This window comes from Panicum virgatum, chromosome 7K (assembly GCF_016808335.1).
Source record: "Panicum virgatum strain AP13 chromosome 7K, P.virgatum_v5, whole genome shotgun sequence".
Taxonomy (NCBI): Eukaryota; Viridiplantae; Streptophyta; class Magnoliopsida; order Poales; family Poaceae; genus Panicum; species Panicum virgatum.
Window position 1 is genome coordinate 44,077,523 of NC_053142.1, and position 11,362 is coordinate 44,088,884.

Sequence of the window (11,362 nt, forward strand, 5' to 3'; positions counted from 1 at the left end):
AGTTGGTGATCATTAATTTGCACTCCACTCGTGAAGAAAAATCCAAAGGTGCTATCATTATATTATAACCCAAAGGTACAGCCACCTTCTTCCGCTGGAGGCCACAACACACGCAACCAAGCACCGGTAGCCACCCACCTCGCACCGAGACAACAGCTGTGCTCACCGCCGGGCATGGACTCACCGCTGAGCAGGCCTGCGCTGCTCGCGCTATCCTTGCTCCTCCTCGCGCTCTACCTCGCCCGCCGGCACCTCGCCCGCGGCAAGAACCGGACGTACCCGCCGGTGGCCGGCACCGTGCTGCACCAGGTGCTCAACTTCGGCCGCCTGGTGGAGTACCAAACCGAGCTCTCCCGCAGGTACCCCACCTTCCGCATGCTCACCCCGACCTGCAACTACGTCTACACCGTCGAGCCCGCCAACGTGGAGTACATCCTCAAGACCAACTTCGCCAACTACGGCAAGGGGGTGATGACGCACGACGTGATGGAGGACCTCCTCGGCGACGGCATCTTCAACGTGGACGGCGCCAAGTGGCGGCACCAGCGGAAGGTCGCCAGCCACGAGTTCTCCACCCGGGTGCTGCGCGACTACAGCAGCGCCGTGTTCCGCGACACGGCCGCGGAGCTCGCGGGCATCGTGGCCGCCGCGGCGCGGGGAGCCGGGGAGAGGCTGGACATTTCGGACCTCCTGATGCGCTCGACGCTGGACTCCATCTTCGAGATCGGTTTCGGCGTCAACCTTGGCTCCCTGACCGGATCCAGCGAAGAGGGCGCGGCGTTCGCCAGGGCGTTCGACGACGCCAGCGAGCAGGTGCTGTACCGCTTCTTCGACCTGTTCTGGAAGGTGAAGCGGTTCTTCAGCATCGCGTCGGAGGCGGCCATGAAGCGCTCGGTCCGCACCATCGACGGTTTCGTCTACGCCGTCATCGACAGGAAGATCGAGCAGATGGGCAGAAACCATCAGGAATTCGTGAGTTCCTCTGCAGCGCCTCTGCTCGACTCACGGTCGCTCCAACCATCTCCTGGCCCGGTCACGTTTAATTTGTATTTCCTGACCCGGTTGTCTGTGGCAGGCCAAGAAAGAGGACATCCTGTCGAGGTTCCTGCTCGAGCGGGAGCGAGACCCCGGCTGCTTCGACAACAAGTACCTGCGGGACATCATCCTCAACTTCGTGATCGCCGGCCGCGACACCACGGCGGGGACCCTGGCCTGGTTCCTCTACGAGCTCTGCAGGAACCAGCGCGTCCAGGAAAAGATCGCGGAGGAGGTGCGCGCCGCCACCGCCACGGGCGACCGCGACGTCGGCGCGCAGGAGCTCGTGGCGTGCCTGACCGAGGACGCCATCGGCAAGATGCAGTACCTGCACGCCGCGCTGGCGGAGACGCTGCGGCTCTACCCGGCCGTGCCCATGGTAATAATATGCTGACCCGAACGATCGGCACCGCACGTCGTGCCCCAATTTTTGCCTCACGATTATATGCTATCGACTGCACAGGATGTGAAGTACTGCTTCTCGGACGACACGTTGCCGGACGGCTACGCAGTGAACCAAGGGGACATGGTGAACTACCAGCCGTACCCCATGGGCAGGATGAAGTTCCTGTGGGGCGCGGACGCCGAGGAGTTCAGGCCGGAGAGGTGGCTCAACGACGACGGTGTGTTCGTCCCCGAGAGCCCCTTCAAGTTCACGGCTTTCCAGGTGATGAGCTGAGCTGCCACAGTCCATCTGATCTCCTTAATCCTCCTCAACAAATAAACAAACAAACTGGGGCCACTCGCTCGCAGCGTCCTTGAGTAACCGCAGCATGTGACATGTGCTTGGCCTGTTGTTTGTTACGAGTTCACAGGCGGGGCCTCGCATCTGCTTGGGGAAGGAGTTCGCGTACAGGCAGATGAAGATCTTTGCGGCCGTGCTGCTCCACCTCTTCAGACTCGAGATGTGGGATGCTGATGCCACGGTGGGCTACCGCCCTATGCTGACGCTCAAAATGGACGGCCCGCTCTTCGTGCGCGCGTCGCTCCGGAGGCCATGAGATGGGGGTGAAGCCTTGTGCCAAAAGGTCAACCGCGCATGTCCCATGGTCTGGCCGTCGAGTCGGACTTAAAAATACGATCTTTCCATCTGTTAGTGTCATTTATCGATAACGTGGGGGTTCAGCAGCCGTGCATCAGTGCATACCGTTTAAATTTAGCACCGAAGCTATATAGTATTGGGACCTATAAAAATAAATGGGCAGCGCTACTCATATGTCCTGTCTATTCAGGCTACTAGTACTACGCAGGAGTGTACTTCAGCAGCATCCATAAATAAATATATTGCTGTTTAATATTTGGCACCATAGCCATAGCCTGTTCTTGTCTTACTCCTCATTTTTCTAACACCACATGAAGTTAGCATTGCTTGCTGTAGTGTGCAAAGTGATGCCTAAATTCCCTCCTGTTCAAACATCACTCTAGCAAGTTGCAACACATTGTGGAGAGCCTTACATCGGATTATTCTAAGCGAGCCTCTCTCCTAAAGCACCTACTTTTTCCTCTAAGGCCACCCAGCAAAAACGTCACCTGCAGAGATAACGAAACTGGTCGGTACCCAACAAAATCGTTTGCTACCGACCTTCGACTCGATCCTACGGCCGATCTTCTTTGAATTTTTCAGGCTTCAACGTGTTGCCCCCCCCCCCCCCCCCCCCACACACACACACACAGCCAGGGTCCGATTCCCACTGGCTGCAATTTTGCTTGAACAAAAAAAAAAAGAGAAAAGAGAAATTGAACTCCCGGCCTCTCGCTTTCCAACCCTAGCGCCTCGCGCCGGTCATGACCACCATTTGATCATAGTTTTCAACAAAATTCGCGTCAGGTCATACGAGTTTTCATCGCCGTTGAATCCGGCCATGACCCACCTTCTAGATCCTGCAGTGCAGCAAATCCAGCCCCTTTGGTCAACTGCAATTAACACCGGCGCATCGACCACGGCAGTGTAAGCAGTAAACAACATGCTACTGACCATTAGTGTCTTAAACCCTGGGGTAACAGCAAGCAGCGCTCCCGTGTTCCACAGGAAGTCGGGAACCATCTCCCCTTTCTCGATTTAACTCTCTGCGATTGTTTGACCCCGGCGGCCCGGCCCATGCTTGTTCAGCTTTCCGTGATCCGAGATGCAGTAGAAATCAATCGATGCTTGGAGCCATTTTTCAAAATAGACGCTTCAAGGTCTTCGGTTTTAGTTCAGGATTTCTGCAAGGTGTTGCGTATTGATGCCGATGCTTCGGGAAGGGCGGTTTTTATGTACGACGAAGCTGGGGGGCCTTGGTTTTTGCCGGCGGCGCCCCGACTGCTCGCCGCCGCCGATCCATTTTTGCCGTCAGAATGAGGCGCCGCCGCCGTCGATTCGACGTCGACACGCCGGGCGACGAATGGGCCTTCCGGATGCTCTGCGCGCGAAAACGTTTGGAAATGGTTAGATCACATAATGTTGCCTTTTAAGGATTCGATTCGAAAACGAGAATCCCATTGATCGGAATGCTGGCGCGCATATCAGGGACAGAGAGGAGGAACACAAGGCAGAGAGAACCGGTGCAAGTGCTACTGACCTTCACGCGCGATGCTCCCACGGCGCCGTTGGATCCGCTCCAGCCCGCCGCCCAGCGCCACATCCAGCGCGTCCTCCATGCCGTCGCCGAGCCCGTCAGACGACGACGCGTAGACGAGCCGCGGGATCATCTCCACCACGCGCTCCTGCATCCGCCGCGCCCGCCGCTCGCTGATCCCCTCCAGCACATCGCGCACGCTCACGTTGCCCACGCGCAGCGCCTGCGGGTCGATGAACACGGACCACGCACTCTCCCCGGTCGTCGCGCGGCCCGACGTCAGGTACCACCGGTACTGGTCGTACGCGGTCCGCCGCCAGAAGAGCACCGGCACGGCGCCGGCCACCATGCAGTCGAACATGAACCGCCGCGTGAAGCTGTCCCCGCGCGGCTGCAGGCAGAAGCGCGAGTCCAGGAACAGCTCCAGCATCGCCGCGCCGTTGTCGGTGCACCGCGTGCCGCGGCAGTCCACGGCGCGGCAGCGCTCGCTGTCGGCGTCCTCACACTCCTCCAGCAACACCCCCCTGAAGTCGCCCCGGAGCGCCGCGCGCCGGCGAACCCGAAGAGCTTGCGGCGCTAGCGGGAGAGCACGTGACGCTGCCACGCGCGCACGTCGGCGTCGGCGGGGGGAAGCCCGTCGGGTACGGGACGCCGTATGGGCCAAGCCCGCTGGGGCGATACTGGCATGACACTAACCAGCATGGCCTGGTTCGGGGCCATCGTGCCCGTGCCTAGAACGGCCTAGTGGTAGTGCCGTCCTTGGGCCTTTATACCGGCCCATAGTGTCAGCCCGGGCGCAGCACGATTTAATGGCCTGGCACGATGCAGCCCGATTGTTTTCATTGTTGGATCGTTTGAGACGAACCATCACCGTTGGATCACAAGAAGCTAATATATATGGCTCCATATTCTACGGAAATTGAGACTCTTGTGCACATTTTGGAACTCCAATTAAAACTACAGAATTCTCATCCGAGGGCTGTGGGCAGAGGTGGGTAGTTTTAGCACTTAAACACCCCACTCATCCCATTCTAATTTTGCAAATCACCCCATTCGCCACTTCGCGTGAGGCCGCCGCCCGCCATCCTTGCATCAGCGGCAACGCGTGGCCAACCGGGGACCCTTGGCATACTAGCACTAGGAGGAGATCGAGCTCCCTCTCCTCGATGAATGCTGCCTGAACCTGTTGTTCTTTCTTGGAGCTCGATCGATCAATTCAATGGTAACTTGCTTCAATTCTAGGGACCCGGCACCCGCTCATCAGAAACTGTAATGACGCGAGCACGCGGCGGCCTGTTGGCCACCGTCGTCGCCGTCGCCGCAGCGAGCAGGACGCCAGTGCTCCTGTGCCATGCATGGGTGCTGGCAGGCGACCTGGACCCGGCGACGGCCAAGACGGTGGCCGGCGTGGCGGGGCCGGCGCTGTATCCGCTCCAAGCAGGAAGCGCAAAGAGCGTGTATCCGCTCGTTTCGCACAGGATAGGCCGAAATTGGCCCATTTTGGAAAAAGTTGGCCCATTTGAGAAAAGTTGGCTCTGGGCGGCCTAGACTTAGCTTGTATATTGGCCCATAATTACCGGTTATATCGCAGGAACCGCTAAAGTTGGTCAACCCCAATCTCAAGACCAAGCTGGATGATTACACGGCGACGCCTGGCATCTTCGTTGCATTCTTAGCTGTAGTTAATACCGACAGAGGTTTCAGTCCTAGTGTTGTTAGTTTAGATGGTGATTACCCACAAACTAACTTGCTACATCTGAATCTCTAAAACAATGGAGCTTTGTTTCAGATAAGGGGATACAAATTAGTTTTGACACGCAACATAAGATCATTCACAGGATCACGGAAGAGCGTAGGCAACCTTTGCCTGGCTTCAATTTAGTCCAGGATGGTTCGAATTTACGACACGGTTGTTTGTCCAGGCATTTACAGGGCAAAAGAACTCGAAGTGGAGCCGTCGGTATGTGCTCAATCACCAAGGCTCAGTGTGCTGGAGTGTACCTCAAGTCTCTTGGGCGCACACATTCTTCTCGCCCCACATCATCCATGGCATGGGGCATCGCCGCGCCGACCGTGCCCGAAAGCCGCCGCTGTTCTTTCCCGTTTCCGCACTTGTTTACTGCCAAAAGACAACAGTCCCCCAAGCATCACGATCTCCAGTTGCATCCTCCCCCCAATCCCCCGCCTCCGCCATACTGCGCCGCACGTTCTGGTCCCCGCGCCGCCGTGCCGCCAGGCACGCGGATCGCCCCACCACCAAATCCCCCCCCCCCCCCCCCCCCCCACACAGTCACACACACACACCCCGACGCGCGATCCCCCTTCACTCTAGCAGTCTAGCTCTGGATCGGCTCGCCCCCGCCGCCCTCATGGCGACGTACCGCCCCGAGCATCCAAATCCGGCCGCCCGACGCCCGCGGCCCGTCGTGCTCCTCATGCTCGCCTTCTTCGCCCTCCAGCTCCTCATCTTCCTCTCCTTCCGCGCCGTGCGGCCCCCTCCAGCCCCGGCCTCCTCATCCGCCGCCGCCGCCGCCGACACCGCGTCGGTACCGGCGCGCCGGGATGGGAATGACTCGAGCTGCGGCGGCGGGCTGGTGTACGTCTACGACCTCCCCGCGGCCTTCAACGAGGACCTCCTGCGGATGTGCGACAAGCTCGCGCCGATGTACTCGCTGTGCCCCTACCTCGCCAACGACGGGCTCGGGCTCCCCGCGGGGGGTACCAACCTGTCGTCGCTCCTGCCGCGGGAGCTGCTCGGGTCGTGGTACGCGTCCGACCAGTTCGCGCTGGAGCACATCGTCCACCGCCGCCTGCTCTCGCACCGGTGCCGCACGGCGGACCCGGCCCGCTCCGCGGCCTTCTTCGTGCCCTTCTACGCCGGGCTCGCCGTGGGGCGCCACCTGTGGGCGGCCAACGCCACGGGCGCCGACAGGGACAGGGACTGCGCCGCGCTGCTGTCGTGGCTCCACGCGCAGCCGTGGTACCGGCGCTCCCGCGGCTGGGACCACTTCATCGCGCTGGGCCGCATCACGTGGGACTTCCGCCGCACGTCGGACGACGCCTGGGGCGGCAGCTTCCTCACCATGCCCGGGGTGGCCAACATCACCCGCCTCGTCATCGAGCGCGACCCCTGGGACGACATGGACGTCGGCGTCCCGTACCCGACCGGGTTCCACCCGCGCGCCGCCGCCGACGTGCGCGCGTGGCAGCGGCACGTCGCGCGCCGCCCGCGGCCCATGCTCTTCGCCTTCGCCGGCGCGCCGCGCTCGGCCATCAGGGGCGACTTCCGCGCGCTGCTGCTGGGGGAGTGCCAGGCGGCCGGCCCCGCCGCGTGCGGCGCGCTGGACTGCGCCGAGGGCAGGTGCATCAGGAACAACGCGCTCGTCATGGAGCTCTTCATGGGCGCCAGGTTCTGCCTGCAGCCGCGCGGGGACAGCTTCACGCGCCGCTCCCTGTTCGACTGCATGGTGGCCGGCGCCGTCCCCGTGCTGTTCTGGCGGCGGAGCGCGTACCGCCAGTACGGGTGGTACCTGCCCGTGGGCGACGGGCGCGAGGCGGAGTGGTCCGTGTTCATCGACCGCGAGAAGCTCCGCGCGGGGAACCTCACGGTGCGTGGCGTGCTGGCGGCCATCCCGGAGCCGCGGGTGCGGCTGATGCGGGAGCGCGTGGTGGAGATGATCCCGAGGCTGGTGTACGCCGCGGCCGACGACGGGGGGAAGGGGCTCGGCGGCGGCATGGACGACGCCGTGGACGTCATGGTCGACGGCATGCTCCGGCGTGTCGCCGAGCAGCGCCCGAGGTGGCGGGCGACGTGATCGCAGCTGCAGCTGTGGGACCAAACTGATCATACGTTTTCACAGTTTTTTCGTTTTCCATTCTGAATTCTTTTGTGTGAAGAGTTTCACTCGCGCAGGAAAAAAAAACCGCGCGTAGCCTCCAAGCGGTTCTAGCTGTAAATTTGCACGCGTTACAACAGAATCAGAGAGAGTAAAAATTTGTGTACGATGACTCGATGAGTTGCATGCGTTTGACCTGCTGTTGTTTGCGTATGGGGAGCACCGTCAATGTTGAAGTTTGCGAATAGTTGACTGGCTGCGCGAGATTAGATTCTTGTAATAATAGTAGCAAATTTGACCCGGGAATGTATAGTTGTGCTCCATATTTCAGAAAAAAAAATATAGACATATTTCTGCCCAGACTGATTGGCTCCTCGATCTGATCTCGGCATGTTACCATGGAGCCCAACAATCTCTGAGGCTCGTTTTATTTCTTGCAGCTGGCAACCTGGCACGAAATGGAGCAAGGGAATCAACTGGTGCAGATGAATAAAAATTGTCCCGTATCCACCGTGGTAAGACGGCGGTTTGGAACATTTACCGTGGACTGTATCCAGCCGAGAATCTTCAACGGTTCGAAACAGTATTCAGACAACCGAATGTGCCTAATTAATTCATAATTTGCTACAGTGATACTACAGTAACCATTCGCTAATCATAGATTAAGATACCTCATTAGATTCGTCTCGCAGTTTAGCCCCAGGGTTCTGCAGTTAGTTTTATAATTAACATTTATTTAATACTTCTAAATACTAAAAAGTTCCAGGGACTTAAAAAAAGTCCCTGGAACCAAACAACCCCTGCTTCTGTACATGCTTTTGTTTTCCTTTTGAAAAAGTCTGCGCATGTAATGTAACATGCCGACATGCAATGCAAGAAGAGATGCCTTACGTGCTACTGGCAGTTTGCATTCGAGGATCATTGGCTCATTGCAGCACAACTCGTATGGCGATTGCCACAAGCTTTCCCCTTCTTTCGCAAGAGAGCTTCCTAATAAAGCTAGGCACAACTCGTACAGTGCTCGCTGAAGAGAAGTCTAGGACATCAATTTGGGCCCTAAAATTCTGCATGTCAGGGCACTTTGGCAACGTAACGAGACAACTTCACAGCTAAACTAGCGGTTTTTATATTTTTATATTTTTTATTTTCGTTTTTTATAAAAATATATTTTCGATTTGGAAATTTACAGGAATATAGCCGGCCGCCCCGCTGCGGGGCGGCAGGGGCATTTCTGAAAAAAAATTCGCGGAGAAAATTGCGCGCAGGTCCCTGGGGGCCGGTCGTCTGGCAGCGGCCGGCCGGCCCTAGCCGCCCGGCTGTAGGGCGACCGGCTCTCCCACCCTTATATAAGGGTTGGCTGGTCCCCCCACCCCTCATTTGCATCACTAAAATTCCAGAAATCAAGAAAAGAGAGAGAGACGAAGCCCTACCGGATTTTCGAGCCGGCGACTGCAGGTAACCAAAATTCTTCTACCCTTTACAAATTGATTATGTTGTAATTATTTTTGTTGAAACAGTAGATTAGCAATAAATTTAATATCCTGATTGTGTGTCCAGATATGTCGAGCAAGCTTCGTTTTTAAGTTCATTATGGTGACTACTATATTTCTCATGATGCGTATGGAGTAGATCTATCAGCTTTTGAACGAAAAGAGTGCGGAATAGATAAACCCTTAGAGAGGAGTTTTGGTTCCATATGCAAATGGCTTCACGAGATATTCAATGTGAATCCAAAGACTCATTTCCTAACCGTTCAGACTGTGACGAATTGGGGAACTGAAGGGGATTTCTGGGAGTTGATGCTTATAGCAAACACCGAAGAATGGCGGACTTACATGCAAGCAGCTCTTGACCGCGGGTGGCCTCTTGCAATGCTAATTCAGATTCCCCAGAAGGCAGCCCATTTCGGTGAAGGATCAAGTACATCATCTCATATGAACCAAGCAGTGGAAAAAGAAAATGAAGATCAGAACATGCATGTCACAGAACCTGAGCCGCAAGGTATAGCTGATCAGGTAGGAGAAAAAGAAGATTAGAACGTGCATGTCATTCAACCTGAGCCACAAGGTTTAGCTGATGAGGGGGAGCGGATACCTGGAATAGTGGAAGCTGTACAGAATAAAGACCAATAGGCTCGAATGATGAAAGAATGTGGGGACTCATCAGACGATGAGGACTACTCGTTGCTAGGTTAATGGAGAGACAAGGGTTTTGAAAATCCAATGATACAGGATATTAGGAGTAATGAGTACGAATACAGAGAGAATGAGATTGTGCAGGGTGAAAGGATCTTAAGATGCCTAGAGGGGGGGTGAATAGGCAATCTGCAATTTAAAAACACTTAACAAAAGAGTCAGACACAGACTAGCCCGGATACTCCGGGTATGTGCCTGGATACTCCGGGTTTGGTGGTCCGGAGTATCTGGAGCTATATCCGGAGTCTCCGGGTTTGAACAACCTGAAACGAAACAGCAAGTATCTCTGCAGGAAAAGTAGATCGAGCTAGATAAAAAGTACCAGGGGTTCTTTAAGGTTGATTTCCAACAAACGAAGTTCACTAGAAACTCGTGAGTGAGTAGATCGAGCTCAAACCCTAGAAAAGAAGTCTCACAAGCAAATGACAACGAAAACAAGTAAACTAAGACAAAGGAGACAAGGATTTGTTTCCCGAAGTTCACACCCGAAGGTGCTACGTCTCCGTTGAGGAAGGATTCGAGAGACGGTGCTCAAGAACCCCTATGCTCCTCTCCCAAGGGCGAGATCACCTCTCAAGCCCAAGGTTACTTACTATGGATTCCTCGGCGAGGATTGAAGATTACAAACTTCTTATGCAGCTCACAATCTTGGTTGAGCAATCACAAGCACGCCTAGCCGTCTATGAGCACAAGGCTCCAAGAGTAACAAACTTGAATCCGCGGGCTTGACCAAAACCAAGTGCTCAAGAGATGGAAATGGCGCTCACTAGCACTAATCCTTGCTCTTGCTTGCTTCTCACTCAAATTCCTCAAAGGAATCACTCAAGAATGAAGAAGGGAGAGTGAGGGAGCTCTCTTTGGCTTTGGTTTGAGTTCTATTCGTCCAAAGTGGCAAGAGAGAGGGCTGAAGGGGTATGGAGTGAGTATTTATAGTCTTCAGCCCAAAAATAGCCGTTGGGCGAAAGGGTACCCGGAGACTCCGGGTATATGCCCGGAGACTCCGGGCAACCCTGATTTTTCAGCCCGGAAACAGCACCCGGACACTCCGGGCAATGGGGTCCGGAGTATCCGGCCTTATACCCGGAGTATCCGGGTAAGGCAGGGAAAAACTTCGGTTTATGGCTCCTTTGAGTTGTTTTGTGGCTCACAAAGTTTGTATAGGTTCTCTTGAGTACAAGATCTAAATCGAAACCCTTGAACCAAGTCCCTCTTGATAGTACGGCGTTCCTATACTCAAATTTCTAATTCAAAAACTAATTTCTTGAGTAAACTTGAACTCCGCTTTTTCATTTCCTTTTTTTAGGGTCGTATATCATCACTTGATTCACCTATATTTGTTCACCACCTGTACACATGCTCAATTACACGATTAAATGCACATGTGTTTTGTCATTAACCACCAAAACCCACTTAGGGGCCTAGATCACTTTCAATCTCCCCCTTTTTGGTGATTGATGACAACCCACATATAATTCATTTGATAATCATAAAGCGATAAACCTCTAGCATATAAGAGCTCCCCCTAAATGTATGCCATGAACTTTGAATTTCAATTTTGACTTGACATGTCAACAATTGGCATATTTATCGAGAGAAACACAAATGCTCTTATAAGATTTACAGTGGGGTGAACAAGTGAGTGCCAAGAGTATGTGTGATGCATATGACATGTTATCCACTCAATAAAATGTGTATCTGTCAGCTGGACCCGGAGACTCCGGGTATAAGTCCGGAGACT

At 55.2% G+C, this 11,362-nt stretch overlaps 2 protein-coding genes across 2 annotated transcripts; both read left to right on the forward strand.

Moving 5' to 3' along the window:
- LOC120641514 (cytochrome P450 704C1-like) lies at positions 1-2,344 on the forward strand. Its single transcript, XM_039917685.1, has 4 exons — positions 1-972; positions 1,076-1,414; positions 1,499-1,702; positions 1,851-2,344. The coding sequence occupies exons 1-4, from the start codon at positions 175-177 to the stop codon at positions 2,034-2,036; spliced, it is 1,527 nt and encodes a 508-aa protein (XP_039773619.1). The 5' UTR covers positions 1-174; the 3' UTR covers positions 2,037-2,344.
- Positions 2,345-5,911: 3,567 nt separating this feature from the next.
- LOC120641515 (xyloglucan galactosyltransferase XLT2-like) lies at positions 5,912-7,595 on the forward strand. The gene has a single exon (XM_039917687.1). The coding sequence runs from the start codon at positions 5,963-5,965 to the stop codon at positions 7,406-7,408; it is 1,446 nt and encodes a 481-aa protein (XP_039773621.1). The 5' UTR covers positions 5,912-5,962; the 3' UTR covers positions 7,409-7,595.
- The last annotated feature ends 3,767 nt before the right edge of the window (positions 7,596-11,362 follow it).